Source organism: Podarcis filfolensis (assembly GCF_964270895.1).
Source record: "Podarcis filfolensis genome assembly, chromosome: Z".
Lineage (NCBI taxonomy): Eukaryota > Metazoa > Chordata > Lepidosauria > Squamata > Lacertidae > Podarcis > Podarcis filfolensis.
The window spans coordinates 26,211,043-26,233,458 of NC_139617.1; the positions used below are offsets into that span (position 1 = coordinate 26,211,043).

At 44.5% G+C, this 22,416-nt stretch overlaps 1 protein-coding gene across 6 annotated transcripts in view; it reads right to left on the reverse strand.

Annotated features, from left to right (window-relative positions):
- Positions 1-22,416, reverse strand: part of TRPC5 (transient receptor potential cation channel subfamily C member 5) — a 169,574-nt gene that overhangs the window by 110,214 nt on the left and 36,944 nt on the right. For all 6 annotated transcript variants that reach the window (XM_083595870.1, XM_083595866.1, XM_083595868.1 and 3 more), the window contains one exon: positions 10,459-10,857. In XM_083595870.1, the coding sequence (XP_083451996.1) occupies positions 10,459-10,836 (378 nt within the window). In that variant the 5' untranslated portion in view covers positions 10,837-10,857. The remainder of the gene's footprint in view (positions 1-10,458; positions 10,858-22,416) is intronic.

The window sequence follows — 22,416 nt, forward strand, 5'->3', positions numbered from 1 at the left end:
TCTGGAAAGAGCAAAGGAAAGGTAACTGTGGGTAAGCCCTAGCTCATAATTGTCCACCCTGACTGACATCTGCTCTCCTAGGTTTCAGGCAGGAGCCTCTCCCAGCCCTGCTTGGAGATGTTGCACCTGGGACATTTTGCATGAGGATATTGGAAATTAAAAGTCCCCTCTCCAAAAAAGAAATCTACCATAATGTGAGCCCTGAGGACTCTTTTGATGAAGAACCTCTGGAGCTCCCCTCAAATGGCCTTTTGTTCACTCATGGATTTCTTGGCTTCAGATACAAACAAAATTTCTTCTTCCTTTTCTTGTCAAGCACCTCTAATTCAAGCAAAGTGGTGCACCTGGTTGTTATAGTTACTCTCATGTGAATCATCTTAGCTATTGCAGCAACTTTTTCAGAGAACTGTCTTCAATGTGCCCAAGTGGCAACATGGTACAAAAACAATCATAACGTATTTGGACGAGTCACCTCAAGCACCAGAGTCACCAAGTTTTTCTCTCAGTTTCATGTTTTTCCCAATTTTAATATCAGTTCTCCACATTTCTACACCAGTTTAAATCCCCTCCCCCCAAAAAATCCTCATGAAAATTCGCCAGCGTTTAGCCCTGATTTCTCCTAACTTACATATTTTTGTATGCAATTTCCATGAATATAATGTATTTATAAAACATGAAACTGCTGGGTTGGGTTATCTGGAGGTTTGGAGTACATTGTCAGTGGTATGCTGATAACACTCAGCTCTATTTCTCCTTTACAACTGCAGGTGAGGCAGTCAACGTCCTCGAACATTGTCTTGCCTCAGTAATGGATTGGATGAGATCCAATAAACTTAAACTCAATCCAGATAAGACCGAGGCACTGTTAGTGGGCGGTTCCCTAGACCAGATGACTGGTCTGGACACGGACACGGAGCAATCCAAACTACAAGAAAGAAGATTCCACCTAAACATTAGGAAGAACTTCCTGACAGTAAGAGTTGTTTGACAGTGGAATTTGCTGCCAAGGAGTGTGGTGGAGTCTCCTTCTTTGGAGGTCTTTAAGCAGAGGCTTGACAACCATATGTCAGGAGTGCTCTGATGGTGTTTCCTGCTTGGCAGGGGGTTGGACTCAATGGCTCTTGTGGTCTCTTCCAACTCTATGATTCTATGATTCTATGAGATCGCCTACTCTTGATGGGGTTACACTTCCTCTGAAGGAACAGGCTTGTAGTTTGGGGGTACTCCTGGATCCTTTGCTGTTGCTCAAGGCTCAAGTGGCCTCAGTGGCCCAGAGCGCCTTCCATCAGCTTCAGCTGGTGGCTCAGCTACACTCCTATCTGGACAGGTATGGCCTAACTACTGTTGTCTATGCTCTGGTAACCTCAAGGTCAGATTACATTATACGTAGGACTGCCTCTGAAGACAGTTCGGAAACTTCAGCTGGTGCAGAATTCAGCAGCCAGGTTTCTCACTGGAGCAGGACAGTTTGAGCATATTACACTATCCTGGTCCAATTGCATTGGCTACCAATTAGTTTCCGGGCACAATTCAAAGTGCTGGTTTTCACCTATAAAACCTTAAACGGCTCAGGACTGCAGTAACTCAAGGACCGTCTCTTTCCATATGAACCTACCTGGACCCTGAGATCATCTTCTGAGGCCCGTTCTTTGTGTGCCTCCTCCTTGAGGTCAGGAGGGTGGCAACACGAGAACGGGCCTTCTCTGCAGTGGCTCCCGATCTGTGGAATGCTCTCCCCAGGGAAGTTCGCCTGGCGCCTTCATTGGTACCTCGGGATGTGAACGAGATCCATTCCGGAGCCCCGTTTGCATCCTGAACAGAACATAAGACACAACAGCGCGTCTGCACGTGCGCGAGTCACATTTCGCCGCTTCCATGCATGTGCATGACGTCATTTTTACCGTCTGTGCACGCGCGAGCAGCGAAACCCAGATGTAATGGCTCTGTTACTTCCGGGTCGCCGTGGAGCGCAACCCGAAAATACTTATCCTGAAGTGTATTTTTCCCGAGGCATGACTGTACACCTTCAGGCGCCAGGCAAAGGCGTTCCTTTTTAACCAGGCCTTTGGTTGATTTGATTGACATCCTATGCCCATTTAAAATGTGGTTTTTTGGGGGGGGTAGTTATTGGGTTGTTGTTTTTATTTTGATTATATATTTTGTGGTTTTATATTTTGATTTTGTTCTGTGAGACCTATGTATACCCTGAGACCTCTGGGTATAGGGCGGTATATAAATTTAATAAATAAATAAATAAATAAATAAATAAATAAATGTTACTTTCATAAGCACATTTGTTTGTATGAAAACTTTACTCTAGTATATCCCCTACTCTTTTTTCTTTTCTTTTTTTGCATGCATTTCTTGGTTGGAGAACTGCATTGCAAAATTCAGGTAGAGGTGGAGAAGGTGGAGAAGACTTGATGGCCACATTTGGCCACTGGGCCTGAGGTTCCTCGCCCCTGGCTGAGTAACTTACAGCAAAAACCTAAGGCCCCTGAAAGGGCATCCTAGCAGTCATGGGACAGAGTGGAGCTTCCTCTATGCTCCCAGAGAAAGGAGTGCACAAGCAGGCAGGTGGGTCTGCCCTTGCTAATCGCCCTGTTGTGGGAACAAATAACCTCTCTGCCACTTGCCGCTGCACCAGTAGAACCCAGACAGCAGCAATAAGGAAAGGTGGAATACAGGTCGGGCGAGGCTTTGGATGCAAATCCTCCCGTTTTTTGACAATGGTTGTTGTTGTTGTTGGTGGTGGTGGTGGTGGAATGCACCAGCCATGGAGATGGCATCCTTATATTCCTTCCCATGAGGGGAGGATTTAAACGGCCAAAGATAATAATAAGAGAAATGTATTCCCCTCCTTCTCATGAGCTTGGCTTTTGCAGCTTGGCTCCATGTTAGCTTCTCCCTCCCTCAGTCTCACATAATTGCTCTGCAAGGGTGAAGAAAGTGGACAGTGAGAAGTTTTTCTCCCTCTTGTAATACTAGAACTATCTCCTATGGGACTGAGTTCCATAGTTTAATTGGGCTCTGTGGCAAAGTCCTTTTTTAAAAATCCTTCCTGAATTTTTCAGTTTGTGAAGCTATCCCACATAACCCTGCAACACTTTACCTTGGTCCACAGCTGTGTGCTTTCACAGAGCCTGCAAGAGATGGCAATAATGATGAGCACCTACTGGGTGTGCAGTCTGATTTTCCCTGCTACCAAGTCCTTGTTACCATACAGGAGACCTCAGACAGGCTGCACTGCGAGGTAGAAAGGTGTTGCTTTTGATATGTAACCTACTTCAAGGTTGTTATGATGAACTGGCACATGTTTCCTTTGCTTGTTTTGGATTATTTACTACTATTATCAAAATGTCACACACCACAGATCCTGTTAATGAAAAAGAAACGTGCCTTCTGTGTTTAAATAAAGTTAATCCTTCAGTTCTTTGGCACAACAGTGAGCATGCTTCAGCTGATTCCAAGAAAGGAAACTGATAATTTGGGGAAAATGATGAGCAGGCTGATAGGCAGAAGGGTCAGAAATTGTCAAGCATACATTTGCATCCCTAGTCATGTTGTGCTCATATAAGACACCCAATGGAACTTCTCCCACATTTTTAGTCCCATTTGCAGACCATGAAACTGGGGTGCATTTTGGCAACTGGGGAGCAGGATGTGGGGACTTACATACATAATAACATGCACTGACCTGAATGCAAACATTCCACAGATTATAGAATCCTTAGATCACATAAGTGTAGAGCTGGAAGAGACGGCAAAAGCCAAGTCCCTGCAATACACTCAAACGCCTAGCAATGCAGGAACATAGCTAAAGCATCCTTGGCAGATGACCATCCAACCTCTGCTTAAAAACCTCCAAAGAGGTTTTTTATTATTAGTGAATAAATTTCCATAATGATCTTCATCAGAGGATCACAGGACAGTTTACAATATAAAAACATGAAAATACATAATATAGAATGAGACACTCTTCTTTGGAAGGATCCATCATTGGGGGTAGGGATGGAGAAATCTGTCAGCTCTGGTTCTCTCCATTTCTCATTTCCCACCTCCAATCTTAACTTAAGTTAACCTCCTTTTGCAATTAAAAAAAAAATCCTCATGAAAATTTGTCAGCATAACACACATTTTTGTATCAGTTTTGAGCAATATACAAATTTTCTGCAAAGCAATCTTCCCTAATATATACATTTGTATGCTATTTTCACTCATATATGCCTTTTTTGCACAATTTACCCTAGTATGTATACTGTTGTATACATTGGCTGGTGTGAGGACTGCATCACAACATTCTGAGAGGTGTGAATTTTGAAGGATAGCTGTGTTTGAGTTCTCATATAGTTCGAGAAGTGTAAATTAGATAGTTTCTCATTACAATGCAAACAAAATCCAGCTTCTCCCCCACTCCTAAGTGTGATGATGGCTGCTCAGGCAAAATGGATGCTATGTCTCCTAGGCTTATCTTGCCAGTTTGATCAACACAGAGCTGGGGACAAATACTAGGTGGCTTCTGGGTGTCAGGAATATTGAATGATTTGGACAGTTTGACATTCACAAACTGTTCCCATTTGGAAGTGCCTAAGGGACACTGTGTTCCATAGGTTTAGACCTCCGATTTTAAATAACAGCAACAACAATGTTGCATACGGGGGGGGGGGGGTATTTAATATGTGAATGTGACTAATAGGTGTTTGGGGTCACATTATCATAGAGAGATAATGAGTGGTTTGGCTGTGACTCCTTTTCCAGCATTCAGTTATGTTGCAGGTTATTACCTAAAAGACCTAACATTGCTTCCCAGCTATGTTGTTCAATGCAGGAGCAGACTTGGGTAATCTTTCATAATATGGGACCCTATGCCCCAAATGGGTCTTATTGATTATGTATCTTCTCAATTTTGCACCCCCTTGGCTTAATGCCCTAGGTGGGGGAACTGCCTGCACCACCCTAAATCCATCACTGCTCAGTGACATTGTGGCTTGCACCTTACTTGTCATCTGGCCTGAGGGCCCTGACTACGTGGACATCAGAATCTGCCTTATACCAAGTCATAGAATCTTAGAATCATAGAGTTGGAAGGGACCCTGAGGATCATCTACTCCCTGCAATGCAGAAATATGCAGCTGTCCCATAAGGGCATCAAACCTGCAACCTTGGCATTATCAGCACCATGCTCTAACCAACTGAGCTATCCAAGACCCTTGGTCTATCCAGCTCATTGTTGTCCACACTAACTGGCAGCTACTCTCAGAGTTTGAGGTACGGGTCATTCCCAGACCTACCAGAGATGTTAGGGATTAAACCTGGGAGCTTCTGCATGCAAACATTCGTGTGTGTGCGCGCACACGCTTTCTTTCTTTCTCTTTCTCTTTCTCTTTCCTCTTTATCTCTCTCTGTCTCTCTCTCTCACTCTCAACCCATTTTCCAGTAATGTTGGCATCACTATACCAATCCAGGCAGTAGGACTGAATAGAAAGTAGTGGAAAATATGCAGGAGCCTTGATTACAGGGAGGATTGTCTGCAGTAGTTAGCAAACCTTTTCAGCAGGGGGCCAGTCCACTGTCCCTCAGACCTTGTGGGGGGCCGGACTATATTTTGAAGGAAAAAAATGAACGAATTCCTATGCCGCACAAATAACCCAGAGATGCATTTTAAATAAAAGCACACATTCTACTCATGTAAAAACACGCTGATTCCCAGACCGTCCACAGGCCGGATTTAGAAGGCGATTGGGCCGGAACTGGCCCCCGGGCCTAAGGTTGTCTACCCATGGTCTACTGCAAGACAGCTGCTTGGGAACAAGCAGAGGGCAAAGGGGTGGAGCTAGTGCACTTGTTCAAGCCCTTCCCCTCCTGATGTGTTCACTTAAGCCCATTATGGGCAGAAGAATGGGGCTATTTTAGAATCATAGAATCAAATAATTTTAGAGCTGGGAGGGACCCAAAGGGTCATCTAATACAACTCCCTGCAGTGCTAGAATCGTGATGACATTTCACATTTCACAATTTTAGTTTGCATTTTGAATGTAATTTCTCACAATGAAAAATTTATTGGCATCTCTTGGTGGTTCTGGCACACAACCAATATGAAATCTCCTAAGGTTGCAACCCCACTTACCTGCAGAGAGTAAGCCTCCTCAAATTCAACAGGTTTTAATTGTGAGTGGACATGGCTAGGATTGAAGTCTTACGTTGTCAGTTATCAAATAATAAGCAGCATTGCAATGTGACAAAATAAGGCTGCATATCAGTTTCTAAATATTGTTAGTTATAGTAAAAATATAGTCATCTACTAAACACAGTTGCATGACAGCCACCCAATATTATTAATTACTACCATTGCACATCAGTTAGTAAATGCTACCAAATACTAAAACAGCATGTGCAACATTTACCGGATATGCGCAGATGCAAATGCATATTAGCAATTAAGTACTAATATTCAAATACTGAAATTCAAACTTTTTTATATATTAAAAAAGATTTAAGAGAATAATAACCACTACAATCCTATCCATACTTGCCTGGAAGCAATCCCCACTGAACTCAATGGAACTTACTTCTGAGTTGACACATAATCAATTGTTCAGCAAACCACTTAAAAATTCGTTCATGTGCTTGAACACATGGAAATGGCAAACAAAGGCACCTGTGTTTAAATTCCAAGTCAGTAAATGGGTTAAGTTACCTGCATTCTCCCACTGACTATCCTATCTTGTTGATTTTAGTGAGATCTCCATTCAACTAACTTAGTCTGGATTTAAGAGAAAGATCACAGTCTCACGTATTGTACATGCTTCCAAGTTGTAAGCTACAGCTTAGCTTCCATGTAGCCACATCTGCCCTTGAATTTTTAAAGCATAGTAAATAGGCATGCATGATGCACATACAGGATGAGTTATACTTTAAGGAGAGACCCTTGAGCAAGCCTTTACATTCTTTTAAAATACTGTTGCTTCTCTAATTTGCTGGTGCAGGGAAGACTCCTGTGGTCCTCCAAATCCCATCAGCGCCAGCCAGCACAGCCAACTGTCAGGGATGATAGCGATAGTAGTCCACCAACATCTGAGCAGCCACAGAGTCCCCATCCTTATCCTAGGGCTTGTCCATACTTCTGCTTGTCCCTTGCCTAGACAGCACAGGTCTGGGAAGTTTTCCACTTGTCCCATCCTGTCTAGGAACAGGTCTGAGCAGTTTGCCTTTGCCTCACTGCTTTCCCCTGGAAAGCCCACTTTTTAGCACTAAATCAGAGCAAATGGCAATCTGCAGGAAACCCAATTGCCGTTGGTTCCAATGCAGTGTTAAACAATGGGTTTTCCCAGGGGAAAGCGGCAGGGCAAATGAAAGAGTGGATGAGTCCCTAGGGAATGTGTTCTGATGCATATTTCTAGCTTCCTTCCTTCCTTCCTTCCTTCCTTCCTTCCTTCCTTCCTTCCTTCCTTCCTTGTCTGTTGTCAAGACTGATTTGGGTTCAATGTTGTTATAGATTTAAAGGGTAAAAGGGTAAAGGGACCCCTGACCATTAGGTCCAGTCGTGGCCAACTCTGGGGTTGCAGCGCTCATCTCACTTTATTGGCCAAGGGAGCCGGTGTACAGCTTCCGGGTCATGTGGCCAGCATGACTAAGCCGCTTCTGGCGAACCAGAGCAGCGCACGGAAATGCAGTTTACCTTCCTGCCAGAGCGGTACCTGTTTATCTACTTGCACTTGACGTGCTTTCGAACTGCTAGGTTGGCAGGAGCAGGGACCGAGCAACGGGAGCTCACCCCGTCGCGGGAATTCAAACCGCCGACCTTCTGATCGGCAAGTCCTAGGCTCTGGGACTCCCCTAAATCCTAGAAATTAATAAATTCTAGAATTCTGTTTATTTGGGATATGAAGGGAGAATGCAAGCTGAAGAGGAAGTTCTGGGCTAGCTGAGCTAGGGCCATCAAAGAACAACAGATGGCCATTCGCAGTACAAGAGAACCCCCTCCCCCCTGCCCCGAGGTGTGAACAGAGACAGGGGTTTGAAAAGTTGCCAGGGTAACTGTGTGCTTGAGGGAGTCTGGGAACAAAGGATTTCTAGGTGGAAGGAGGAGGAGTAGGAAGAGCTGAGATTCATCTTGGGCAGGCTGGCTGAAGGCTGCCTGCACTGCTGTGGGGTGCAAGCCATGCTGTAAGATCTGGACTCCCTCCATGCTAACTGAAGGTGTAAATAGATGAATAAACCATATTCCTTAAAGCTACAACAGTCTCCGCAGTGTCTTCCATTCTCCAAAGGGTCACAGACCCCGTGTGGGTGCCTGGGAACCCATGGGTTCATGCCACCGCTCAACATAGAGAAGGGCAGGCACCCGACTTTTGTAACAATATCAAGAGACTTAAACATGCTTCAGTCCATTTGCTTGTTCACATTTGTATGCCAGGCTCCCCCCGACCCCCGCTGCAATTGCCTAGTTGTTGCAAGGAATCCTGATTTCTTCCCTGAAGGAAGTTATTCTGTGGTGAGGAAATGGCAGCTTTTCGGCACTTAAAATGATGAGGAAATGCATTTCTCCCCAGGGCTGGCTCAAGGTATTTTGCTATCTAGCTGAGGAAAAAATTCACTGCACACACACCATTGTTGTAGTAAACTGGTAGGGTAGAGAGTGGGGGGAAGGAAATCAAGCAGCATATAGAGGAATGGATCTTAAAAGCTTATGTGTTACTTACTAAAGCACATCTTCCTGCTCTGCTTTTGTAAAACACTGCATTAAATATTTACGCATATCCATTTCCCCTACAAATACTACCTTTCAACAGTAAGTTGGATGATATGCAACAGAATTGTAATTCAACTGGAAAAATAAAGCATTGTTATCTTCTTCTTTAAAAAATGTGAAGCCTAAATAAATGTGCCTCTTTCTTTGGCTCAGCTTCTGTGCCAAACGTCTGGCATTAAAAAATGTAGCAGGTGACAGTTTCCTTTCTACTTATGTCCATGCCAGGAAAAGGCCTAACTTTCTGCAAGGCCAGCTGCTGGCACAGAGACATGGTCTATAGGAGAAGACATAGCCCTAAGCCTGGGGAAGAGTTTTCTTCTAACATATGTGAACAGTATTATTACGACCCAATCAAGGGGTTTGACACTGCAGTCTTAAGGCTAATCCACACTTCCACTTGTCCTGTGCCTGGAAAACATGGGTCTGAATGGTTTCCTTTCCTTTCCTTTCCTTTCCTTTAAAAACATTTTTATTGGTTTTCCACTTGCCTCGTGCTCTCCAGGCACTGGTCTGAGTGGTTTTCTGTTTGCCCTGAAACTTTCCCTGAGAAAACCTGCTCCTTAGCCCTGAATTGGAGCAAACATCAGCCCATTGAAAACCTGATTGATGTTTACTCCAGTTCAGAGGTAAAGAGAAGGTTTCCCAAGGGGAAAGCGGTGGGACAAGCGAAAGTCTGGGTGAGCCCTTAGGCAGCAAATACTAGGATGCTAAATTCCACTCCACTGCATGGGGGAGGGACACAGCTCAGTGGTAGACATCAGCACTGCATGAAGAAGGTTCCAAGTTCTTTGTGTGTAGCACTCCATAAGAAAACTTTTGAGAAGAACTTTCAAAGTGCTGTGTGAGATATTGCTTTGAAATGGACTTTGCAAGGCCCAGCAGTTGGGAGATAGTCCATCCTTGCTGAGCCCGTTTTCAAAGCACTATCTTGCAGTGCCTCTGCAAGATCTGTTTCAGCTGAGCCACCTTCATGCTTCCTGTGCAATCTGCTACTGTATATGATATTAAATGAAGGGCAGGTGGGTGTATCTTGGCCTAAATGGGGAGGGGGCTTGAAGGCCTGATTTGGTCCATTGACCAGAGGTTCCCCACCTGTGGCCTAAGAAGAGTGTGATTCCACCCCACATATAAAATTCTAGTGCTATCCTTTTTACATCTCATCAGGAAAACCATCCCAGTTGTTGAACACTCCAGAAGCAGCCTCCCATGCTCCTCATTTGCTTTTACCTGGAAATGCTGTATCTGCAATACCTGAGAGCTGGACAGCTTTATTTCACGTTAAAAGGAAGTACAGGACACCAGACAAATGCTTCACTAAAGGAAGAAAGTTAAAAGGAGATCCCTCAGCTTCAAACCCTACATCCTTAAATCTATTATAAATTTAACCTCTCTCTACCTGGATTTTGGGACAATTTCTTTTCCCCCTCCCTCAAGAATAGTTGAAAACTGCTTGACTCAAAATATCCAGTGCCAATCCTAAATTCACTTAAATTAAGTAGAAACAACTGCCTTAAGGTTTGGGGAGAATTTCTCTCTCCACCCCATAAAGCTGCAGAAAATAGGCTCCATTTTCACAAAGGAACCATATTTTCAGAAAACTGGTGTGATGGGTCTTGGCCCAGTCTCCATAGAATTATCTTAGGATTCTCCTCCATTCAATTTAGACAAAGAATTATATGCAGCATTTCTTTTCATTCTTGACATACCTGTTTCTCCCCACTTGGCTTTCTATAATTCAGAAGCAGCTCCACAGCCCCCACCACTTCTTTCCTTATTGCATACAAGAGAGCATCACCCACGTAGACACTGTGGCTCAGTAGCATCTCCATAATCTCCAGGTTTTCATTCTCTATGGCTATTAAAAGGGCACTGCGTCCAAGAGGGTCCATGCAGTTAATGTTGATGTTGTAGTAGATTTCAGCCTCCTCCAAGGCATGCTTCACACTGGCATAGTCCCCCTTTTCCACAGCACTGAGGTAGGCCTTCTCCTCCAGTGACAGTTCTGCTTCTGCCCGCACAATCTGCAAGGGGATCCGGTCTCTGTAGGGCGAGTAGTTCACCTTTTTGTAGTACAGCTGAGCCATTGTTCATAACAACTGGGTGACCTGAATGGGGGGAGGGGGGAGAAAGAGAGCAGTTCTTTCAGATGGAGCTACAAAATTTGTTACTTATCTTGTGCAGGAACAAAGAGATCAGCATTATACTGAGTCAGACCATTGGTCTATCTAGCTCGATATCACCCACACCTACCAGCCCTACCTAAAGATGTCAGGGATTGATTATGGAACCTTCTGCATGCACATCAGATGCTTTACCACTGAGCTACAACTCATCACAAAGTCCTTGGTGTGTGTGTGTCCCATATTGCACATTCACCCCCTTGATTTGCAGTGGAGGGGGAGAGGGGAGGTTCTTCGTGTATACAACTAATAATTCTGAGCCAGTGTAGTACATTGATTGAAGCAAGGGTGGCAAATCTGTGGCCCCCTAAAAATTGTTGGACCTCAAGTCCCATCAGTCTCCAACTAGCATGACCAGGAATGATGAGAGATGAATTCCAACAGCATTGGAGAGTTACAGGTTTCCCTTCCCTGGGCTAGAGTTTGGGGCATCACTTGGGGAGACCCAAGTTAAAATTCCTGCTCAGCCACAAAACTAATGGGCAGGTGACTGGCCATAGTTGGCCATAGTAAGTCAGCACATTGGTACATATACCCCAGTGCCACCAACTTTGACTGGCAGCACTCCCCAAGATCTCAGGTAAAAGTCAAATGGAGATGAAAGGCATTGAATCTGGGACCCTCTATGTGGCTAACTACTGTGACCCACCAGACATGGCTGGACTCCAGTCTCCATCAGCCACAGCGTGGGGCAAGGTTCAGGGAGAATGGGAGCCATAGCCCCACGACAACATTTGGAGGTCTAAAGGCTAGCCACCCCTGCTCTATGTGCAGAACATGTGCCCTGCCACTGAGCTATGGGGCCATGCGTATACACCAACATGATATGATTAACATTATATTAACATAGACACTTATGTAACTCTTCTAGCTGTTCCAGGGACCAGGTAGATGGTGGTGGTGATGATGATGATGGTGATTTAATAAGTCAAAAGCAGTAGTCAAAACCAGGCTCAGTAGCTTATTGGCAGCTGGTTTTTACATGAGAACAGCCCTGCCCAACTCCCAGAGGTACAACTCACTCTTGATGGAATGTCATCAAATCCCATTGCTTTTGGGTGACTGCCTCCTTTCTATTCAAAGTGCACGGTAGCAAGAAGACCCCCTGTGCTAGCCATCCCAGGATCCACAGGACTGTTGATTCTAGAGATGACTAATGTAGAGTCCTGGTCCAATCTGGCTCATTATTTGCTCATAACAATTCAAGTGAGCCTGACTTTGCAGTCAGAGTGATGCAGATTCCTACTCCCATGTCGAGTGTAATGTGGATAAATTGTGCATAAGCCCAGTGCCTCTTGTTTTAGAGCAGCTGGGGTAGATCCTCCTCCTGAGCAAGCCAGATACAGGTGTAAGGTGGCTAATGGGCACTAATGACTTCAAAGTTCCATGGTCTAGCACAGTCCGCCTGAGCAAACGTTTACTTTTGTTACTTTTTCCCAGAAGAACCGGATCTGACTTTTCCCCAGTGTGCTCTGTGTGACCTTGCAATCATTTTATTTGCATTCTGACACGTTTAATTATTTTTAGTGCAACCTTCTCTCTTTTCTCAATTTATAAATAAACCTGAAGATGGCTTGAGTATACAAAAAAAAAAAAAAAAGGAAAAGCTTCACTGGCTCCCCATGGTCTCCCTACCGAAATAAGCTCTTCCCTTGAGCAAAAAGCTGAAAATTGAATTTCAATTCTTAGTATCCATTAGGTCGCCTGGGGAATGAAAGGTCCCCGACCAACAAGCAAGATAGTCTGTACAATGGAAGGAAGACGGGTGGAGGGAATCATTACCTCCAGGGAGTATTGAGTTAAGTCCTTAAGTACCATAGTTATTTCCTTTAAGTTGTGGCCAAACCAAATGGACTATCATAGATCCTTCTAAACAAATCCAGCTGTGGCAAAGCAGAATTGCTCTTTGCTGGTGCCCTTGGAATAAGCTTTCTCATTTTTGTTTTCCACTAGGTGGTAAGATAAGTGTTTGCGGGAAGCAAATGACAGAGGAAAAACGGCTCTAGGAACATTGGAGTTGACACCACTCTCTCACATTCATGCCACCAATGAGATCATTGTCACCAGTCAACACCTGACATCAGATCAGTGTTCCATGTTATCACAATCCTGCACTGTATAGATAGTTGCTGCAGAGCCAGTCCAATTCCTGAAGAAACAAACTGCCATTTCAGGCTGGGCATGAGATGGCCATAAGCTCTACTTTGCAGACAGTCCTCTATTTCAGGAATGTGGCTGGGGGCTCCCCTGTTTGGCCCTCAAAACACTCCCCAGGCCACACCCCTCACCATCTGAGCTCCGTGCTCTCCTTAAGTGCAGTTGCCTGACTGGGAAGTGTCACACTGAAATATGATAATGCCTCTTGCTTGCCCAGATGCAAAATGCAGAGATGGGAGTGTGTGTTTCATGTGTGTGCATGTGTAGGAAACACTGACTTTCACATGACTGCAACATATACCCAAAGGTAAGTTGCATCCATTGCCCCAATTACCACTGGCATACACCCCTTGAGCAAGGGACGCGGGTGGCGCTGTGGGTTAAACCACAGAGCCTAGGACTTGCTGATCAGAAGTTCGGTGGTTTGAATCCCCGCGACGGGGTGAGCTCCCGTTGCTTGGTCCCTGCTCCTGCCAACCTAGCAGTTCAAAAGCACATCAAAGTGCAAGTAGATAAATAGGTACCTCTCCAGCGGGAAGATAAACGGCGTTTCCGTGCACTGCTCTGGTTCACCAGAAGCGGCTTAGTCATGCTGGCCACGTGGCCCGGAAGCTGTACGCTGGCGCCCTCGGCCAATAAAGCGAGATGAGCGCCCCAACCCCAGAGTCGGTCATGACTGGACCTAATGGTCAGGGGTCCCTTTACCTTTATACCCCTTGAAGTGATTGTGGCCCTTAGGATGAAAGAGGTAGGGTTGACATATTTCAAACAGTGAAAATCCAGGCAGAAAAGTTGTTGAGATTTTTGGGCAAAATTGCAAAAAATGCTGTTTCTAAGCTATTTTGGTGGGGGAAACGGCATTGCCAACATAGGCTGCCATACATCTGGATTTTCCTGGACTTTCCCCGGTTTTCCACCCAGACACTCCTGCCGACTGCAGTATTCCAGATGTATTCAGGAAAATTTGGACATATGGCAACCCTAGAAAAAGGTCCTCTTGCCTTGCTCTATATCAGCATTTCCCAAACTTGGGTCTCCAGCTGTTTTGGGACTACAGTTGCCCTCAACCCTGGCCACTGGTCCTGCTAGCTAGGGATGATGGGAGTTGTAGTCCAAAAACAACTGAAGTCCCAAGTTTGGGAAAGTGTGTCCTCCCTCAAAGAGGGCACGTGTTGCGGTGAGACCTGGAGACTGACCTCCTGTGTTGTGGGTGGGTATACAGTGGACGCTCGGGTTGCGAATGTGTCCAGGATGCACATTCACAACCCTCAGCATTCGCAACCCACGTCTGTGCGTCTGTGCACACACGGGTTGCGGTTTGGCGCTTGCACAAAGTGCGATTTAGCGCTTCTGCGCATGTGCGACTGCTGAAACCCGGAAGTAACCCGTTCCAGTACTTCCGGGTTTTGGCGGTCCGCAACCCAAAAAAGCGCAAACCTGAAGCAGCTGTAACCCAAGGTATGACTATATTGGACAAGCCACAACACCCAACTGGTAGGTCCCTAATTGCTGGGCTTAATCTGGCCAATGGGGTACGGTCTAAATGGTTCGAGCAACCTATATGCCTATGCACATGACCCAGAGCTTCCTTTTTTGGCTCATCCATTGGAACACCCGCCCACCTCTCCCTATATTTAGGGTCTTTTGTGATTGACCTTGCTATGCCGTCGTGTGTCATCTGTCATTGGGACAGGGGCATGGCAGGAATTTTCCCCACTTGGCTGATTGGCTGTTGCTGTTGTTGGCTGTGCAGGGAGCTAGCCGAACCAGAGCCTATGCAACCATGAACTTTCTGTAATCAATAAAGTTGTGGCCTAAATTCTGCCAAAAACCAAAACTAAAATTTGAGTCAAATGTGTCTTTATTTAGGGGGAAGGTCTCTGGGTCTGAACACGCAAACTCTTCTCAATATTAAGGAGCCCTGTAATAGACAGGCTGCCTGGTCCAACCCTGTTAACAGATGGAATGGGAAATGAAACTGAACTAAAGGAACAGCTTCTCCCCATGAAGCACAATAACTAAACTGTATAGTGTTGCAGAACACACACACACACACACACACACACACTTCCTGCAAGAGATACTCGATATAATAACTTCATTCATTCATTTCATAAATTTATACACCACTTGATTGTAAAAACAACCAACCAAACCTCAAAGCAGTTTACAAAAACATGAAATAATAATTAACAACCCTACTTTTTAAAGATACAAAAGTTGAAATACTGAAACAGATTAAAATTACCACAATCATAAAAGGATATCATGTCGAGGTTCAACCCGAATGCCGCTGGAGATACATGAACCTCCCAAAGTCTGAACTCAAAGCGCTGAGCTTTTGTTCTCACAAAAAGCTCAGCAACTTTGTGCCATCTCCCCCCATTTTCTTAAATTTGAGTCCTCAAAAATAGGGGGCATCTTATACACAGAAAGATACGGTACTTGCTTAGGTTCATAGGAGGCAGATGCAGCCTTCCCCCTTAGGCAGTCATCAGTGAATCTCAACCATAGGGCAGACAATATCAAAGGGCGTATTGGCCCAGGTGGCACAGCAAAAAAGACAAGCCTCATGCAAGTAAAAGCAAACACACACACACCAGGGGCAGATTTAGGACTGTGTGAGCACGCACTGGGTGCAGTCCAGCAAGCAAGGCACTGGGCTTTAGGAAGGAGGTATGAGGCTCTGATAGGGTAGAGTCCTCCCATTTCCTTCCCAAAGCCTAGTTAGCACTTTCCCATGCTGCTTTGGGAAAGCAGCATGAGGGGTGAGGGTGGGGAAAATTTTGGGCTCGGACAGGACGCCATAGTACCCAAGTCTGCCACTGCACACTCACACACATGTGGTCTGGCCCAATTGATCTAGAAGGGCAAATGCTTTCTGGCCAAACAGTGGTGGTGGTGACTGGTGGCTTTAAATAATAGTCAGACAAATCTATAGAGCAAGGTATGTCTAGCAGTAAGAAGACAGAGCCTCCAGATAGCGTATCTCTGAATGTCAGATGTTAACCACATTCAGGTGAGCTTCCCTGACTGGCCACTTCTGTAGATAATCAATGCCTATGATCTGATTTGATGGGGCTCTTCTTTTCTCCTTAAATCCACAAAAGCAGCGCTGCTTACATTCTTGCTTAACTAGAAGCACTTGAGGAGTCTCACTGAATCAGAAGGGGCACAATTTGTCCAATGAATTTCTTTGCTGTGAATTATTCATTCATCTCTGCAAAATAGCCTGCGGCTGCTCTCTCTCTCTCTCTCCTGCGAGTAGCTGATGCTAGGTGGAAACAGTCACATGCAATGTCCAAGATACTCTCACATTAAGGAACTTATGCAAGCTGCTCGTTGACTCTTACGTATCGGATCAGAAATAGCTGCTCTCGACTAGACAATGAGGGATTTGCAGACAGACATTTTAATCTAATTTCTGCCTTCATCTAAAATATTTGTGTAAGGAGTAAGCATCTTACACAATGCTGTAGATACAGACTCTGGGTCATACTCCTAATTCTTTTAACTTAAGTGAACACCATCATGTTGAAAGGAGAATTATGATGAACTTGATCTGTGGATGTCATTTGACTATTGGAAATTAAGAGGCATCATCCCCTCTTCATCATTACCCTAAAATTCAGGCATGCAACCAAAGTGGCTTAGAACTATTCAAATTGTCAAACAAATAAATCAAGAAAGAAAAATGGTACTCAGAAGCTTTACAATAAAGGGGTGGGGGGACCAACAGTGAAAAGATCCATATTGTAAGATTATCTCAATTTCTCTCCGTTGTATGCCCAGCGGATGCATTCTCCTTGCTGAATTTAATTGGGTTGCATCTACATATTTTATAGGTTGCATTTCTGAGTTTCTTAAAATATATGCACTCTGGCCCACATCTCCATGTTAATGCCAGCATGCATTTATACCATCCAGGGCTTCAACCCACAGAGGGCCCAGGATTTGAAACATGCCATGCTTTCTTTCATCTGTTCTGCATCTTCCAACATTCAGCTCCATCAGATGTCCACAAGTTCCAGTGTCATGAAACAGGGAGAAAAAAAACTTTTCTCTAAACATCTTCTCCAGGCCATGCAGAATCTTACAAACTTCTATTATGTTACCTCTTACTTGTATTTTCTCTAAACAAAAACCAAAAAAAACCCAAATGCTGCTACTTTCTTCATAGGGGAGCCACTCCACCCTCTTGATCATTTTTAAAAAGCTTTTTAAAAGATTTATTATTCTTAAAAATAAAAAAGAACTGTGTAACCAGAGCTTATATGTTGATTTTATTTAGGATATATTAAGCCAAATAAATACAAAGGTGTTAAAGACCGTTAGGAGCAAGTGCTACCTCCCCCCCAACACTTGCTGCAAATTATTCCATGGACTCTCTCACTTGTTGTAATTATGCTTTTAAAACCCTTTTCCCTGCAATTGCTATCTTCCTGCAAGCCACCTTTGATGCTTCTAGTATAAATCTTGAAAAGGAAATTTCAAGAAAGAAATAAACCCAAATTATGCAGCTTATGAAATTGCCTTGATTGTGGTGGTACATATTGAACCACAGCCTAGTGAATTTTTACACAGAATGTGGTTACTGTATTCTTATTTATTTCAAGAATTGTTTTTTTACAGTAGCATCCTGTGTGGTAGGGAGGAGGCAAAGAACTGCCCTCCAGACACTGGCATTGCTGCAGCTTTCTTGGATTGGGCTGAGACAATGCAGGGAGGTGGTAAAGTTTGGAATGCGCACGCACACCAGCAGAGCCAATGCAGCACTCCAAGATGATGTGCCTGTGCACCCCAACCTCACAAATGTCCTCCCCTGCTCCAGCCCAGTCCAGGTAAGCTGCAGCAATGCCAGTTGCAGGAGGCCTCATAGCTCCGTCCCACAAGATAGATCAGCCAATGTGGAAAAGATTCATTGAAGGATGAAAGCTTGAAAAACTCTTCTGTAAAGCATAGGTGGGGGAGTGTATATTGGGATCTATTGGTAGGTCCATGGGTGATTTTCAGTAGAGCTACAAAGGTTCCCTACTTTAGCAGTTAAAGAATAGTATGTTAATTTGGTTTATTTTCTGGGATGGTTGACCTTTTGCTAATCATTTCTCTCTCAGATTCAGTGTTCCTCATTTGTAAAGTAAGAGCATTAATGGCATGCCTTTGTTCAGCTCTGCTGCTTAATTTTAGAGCTGTGCGTTAGGACTCTTGATCCGTAGTAATTCAGATGTAGATTTGCACTTCTATATGCAAGTTCTCAGTGTGTGGCTCATGGGGTACAAGTGGAAATTGACTCCTCTGCAAGACATCAATTGAATCTGTGCCAACCCCCTGCAGCCACTATTTTTCACCTTGCCATGGTTAGTGAACCTCAGTGCTTACTTTAAAGCATCAAGATTTTGCTCTGATTATTAGATTTTTATACAAAGAACCATGGACGTAGCCAAGGGAGGGAGCAGGGAGGGGCAGCTCCCCCCCAAATAAAAATACATAGGTGACTAAGATTCTGCCCCCCCCCCAGAAAAGGCCTATAGCCCCCTTACAAAAGGCCTGCCCCTCTAACAAACATCCTGGCTACACCCATGGAAAGAACATAAGACGAGTTTGCTGAAGCAAGACTCAAGCACAAAAGCACCCTCCTCTCCTGCAGTTTCCAACAACTGGTATTCAGAAGTATTAACGAATCCAATGGCAGAGGCAGAGCATAGCCATCGTGGCTAGTAGCCATCAATAGCCTCATCCTCCGTGAATGTGTCCAATCCTCTTTTAAAGCCATCCAAATTTGTGTCCATCACTGCTTCCTGTGGGTGTGAGCTCTGTGTTTTAGCTACGTGCTGTGTGAAGGACTGTCAGGGACTGGGCAGAGGAGGAATGGTGGAGACAGCCTCCCCAGCCTGACCCTTCCAGGGAAGAGGAAGACAGTATAGATTTGCAACAGGGGTTTGAGGGAGGTGGCAGCTCAGAGGCAGATGAGGGGGAAAGTTGGGAAAACACGGGAGAGCCAGAGCGGCTGGCTGAAGCGTTGCCATTAGAAAGCATTCCAGACCCTCCATCTCCCGGAACCCAACAAACCTCAAAAGTAGGAGAGCAAAGAGCTCAAAGACAGAGGGCACGTAGCAGCACCCGTAGAAGTGACGAATGAGGAAGTGAGAGAGATGAGGGGTGGAGATTCACTTGGGACAAAGCCATTATCTAAGAGGCTGGGTTCTATAGCCTCTCTCTGTAAAGTTTGAAATAAAGGACTGTAAGAAATTTTTCCTTGCCTTTACACTTTCCTGGTCAACTAGCCGGGAGCCACTGACAGCACCCTGACAAGGACCTTCTTTTATCTTAACAATATTCAGCTTCATTCAACATTCACAAGTTCTAGAGTTATGAGAGAGTACTTCTCCATCCACTTTCTCTGTGTCAGACATAATTTTATAAATTTATAGCATGTCACCTCTTAATCGCCTTTTCTCTAAAGCAAAATAACCTCAATGCTGCAACCTTTCCTCATAGGAGAGTCTCTCCGTACTTTTAATCAGTTTGGTTGCCTTTTTCTGGATCTTTTCCAACTGCACAATATCCTTATTGAAGTGAGGCAACCAGAACGGCACACACTATTCCAAAAGCGGAAGTCCACAAGCAGAATCCAAGCACAAGAGCACTCTGCCCACTGCCTCCAACAATGCAGTCAAGGCAGATCATATACTTCCCCTCCTTCCTCCAAAACATGTCATGATATAACAGAAAAGAAATACATTTTTAAAAGGTAATTAGATTTTAAAAACAAACAAACCTCACAGCTAATAGCTTCACAGTCGCCCAACAATATCCTTCAACTACCAAAAGCTGGGGTGGACAAGAGTGTCTTTAAATTCTACCCTTAGCACAAATAATGAGGGAGATGCACCTCACTAAGGTGGGCCTTCCATAATCAGGGGTCATGATACCCCACTGCGGAAGATGCTTCTATATCAGAGGTTGCCAACCTTGTGGGGCCTGTGGGCACATTTTGAATTTTGAGAAAGTGCTGTGGGTGCTAGTCATACTTTTAAAATGAGGCTGCATTTTAAATTGTATTTTAACCTGTATTTTAAATTGGTGTTTTTTTCTATTATGTTTTTATTGTAATTTTACTGGTGTTAGCTGCCCTGAGCCCGGGTCTGGCCAAGGAGGGGGGGGTATAAATATTATTATTATTATTATTATTATTATTATTATTATTATTATTATCTCTCCCTATCTCACAAAGAACACATTATATACATGCTGCCACCTCTCTCTCTCTCTCTCTCTCTCTCTCTCTCTCTCTCTCTCTCTCTCACACACACACACACACACACAAACTTCTCCATCCAGCCCACAAAGGAGCCAACTACTAGGGGTTGAGATCCCTTTACACCCAATAAAATATTTGAGGGGGTCATTCCCCTCCCAAGTTGATGGGCATTATCATTCAAATGATGTATTTGTGCTGCATGTTGGGATCAATTATGCAGGGCAGGACTTACCTCCCCCACCGCCACCGCCAAAAATAATGGTAATTCAAGATTGCACCCCAGCACATAGAACACACATATTGACAGACCACACATTCATACATACCCCCCCATCTTTTGCACAAACACACGTTCTACACAAATAGCTCCCCTTCCTGCCATGCATCTCTCTCAACCAAACACATACAGAGCTCCTTCATTGGGTAAAACAAGTGTTCACCACCAAGTTCGCATGGGAGGCAGGCAACAAACAAGAAGCGAACAGCATGGGCCACTAGGTGAGCAGGGAATCCACCTGTGCCACTTCTCCCTCTCTACCATCAAACATCCTCCTAAACCAACCAAACCAGCACTGCAAGGACCCATTGCTGCTCCAGCAACTATTCTGCACTGCTCTGCCACTTTTTAAAAAATAAATAAAGCATTGAAGCTAGTCATCCCAGTGCACATCTATGAGCACCAGCAAAGGCCTTCCCTGGCACCAGGCTGGTGATCCCTGTTCTATATGATCACTTAATGAATTGAAACAGCTACACATTTTGGGAGTTTGGTCTTCATGTTGACCACGCGGAAGGGGCACAAAAAAAGTGTGCCATGGGGCATCCCATCATTAGCTGCAGCATAGAAGACAGAAACATTGCAATATATTCAGCCAATATATTCTGGAGCACAAACCACAGTTTGCAGAAGTGTCAGATCTGTGGCAGCCCAAGATGCATGCATGAAAGCCCCCTAGCCTGAACAACAATGCCAAAACATTTTCCATCACTGATATTACTGGTGAACAGAACAGAGACATTGAAACAGATTTCTGTGTCACTGTGCGATTCCTTATCAAATTCTGCAGCAAAGCCAATTTTATCTTGTTCATTGATTCCTTTCGGCTGATGACTGATAGCTGGTGGAGCCCATCAGCCCTAACGCTTCTTGATAACATACAAGAAACATCTTTATAATGTGTTTTGATTCAGAAATGCATTGCTCATACATGATGAAAGCCATCTGCCTCACCAAAGGAAAGTCAGAATCTGATACACAAGAGCCTCCCCCCTCCTACCCCCTGCCAACTCCCCTTGCCTACTGGGACATTGAGTGAGCAGCCAAGCTGAAGTAAACAGGCTGGAGCAGACATCAAAATGTAGCATCTGCCAGTTCACAAATAGCATGTTGAGCGGTTTGCTATTTCAGTAAATGCACTTGGTAAGATGCTGGCAGAACTGGGTGTCTATCTTTAAGGACTGCCACTATTTCTTTTAGCAGTGGAAAATCCACCCCTTCTCCTGATAGTAAACCTTTGCTGATACCACGCAGAGTTAGGACTAAGGGCAAGCCAGCTAAGCTGGTACCAAATGTATCAGTCTGCTTTCCTTTGGACCACATCAATGAGGCCGAGAGGGGGGCCTTGTCATCTGCGCAGCCCAGGACCTCCACACACACTGCCCCAGAGGCACACTCCATTGTCTCTCGAGACAGATGTATGCCAACAAACCTATTGAAATTAATAGTTTCATTCATTTCAGGGCTTATCAACACTTTCATTTGTGTCATGATTTCTAGGCACAGATCTGTGATTTGTAGACATGGGTCTGAGAAGGGTTTTTTGGGAAAACCCACTGTTTGCTGCTGAATTGGAACAAACATCTATCATGTTTTCTGAGAATTGACATTTGTTCCAATTCCATGCAAAACAATGAGTTTTCTTCAGGAAAGCTTCGGGGCACAAATAAACCCTGCCTACAGAGAAAACCCAGTTCAATACCACCCTCTGTTTTTAATCAGCTGCTCTTGGAATAGAGGAAGTTGCCTTATAGAGTCAGAGCCATGGTCCAACCAGCTCAGTACTGTC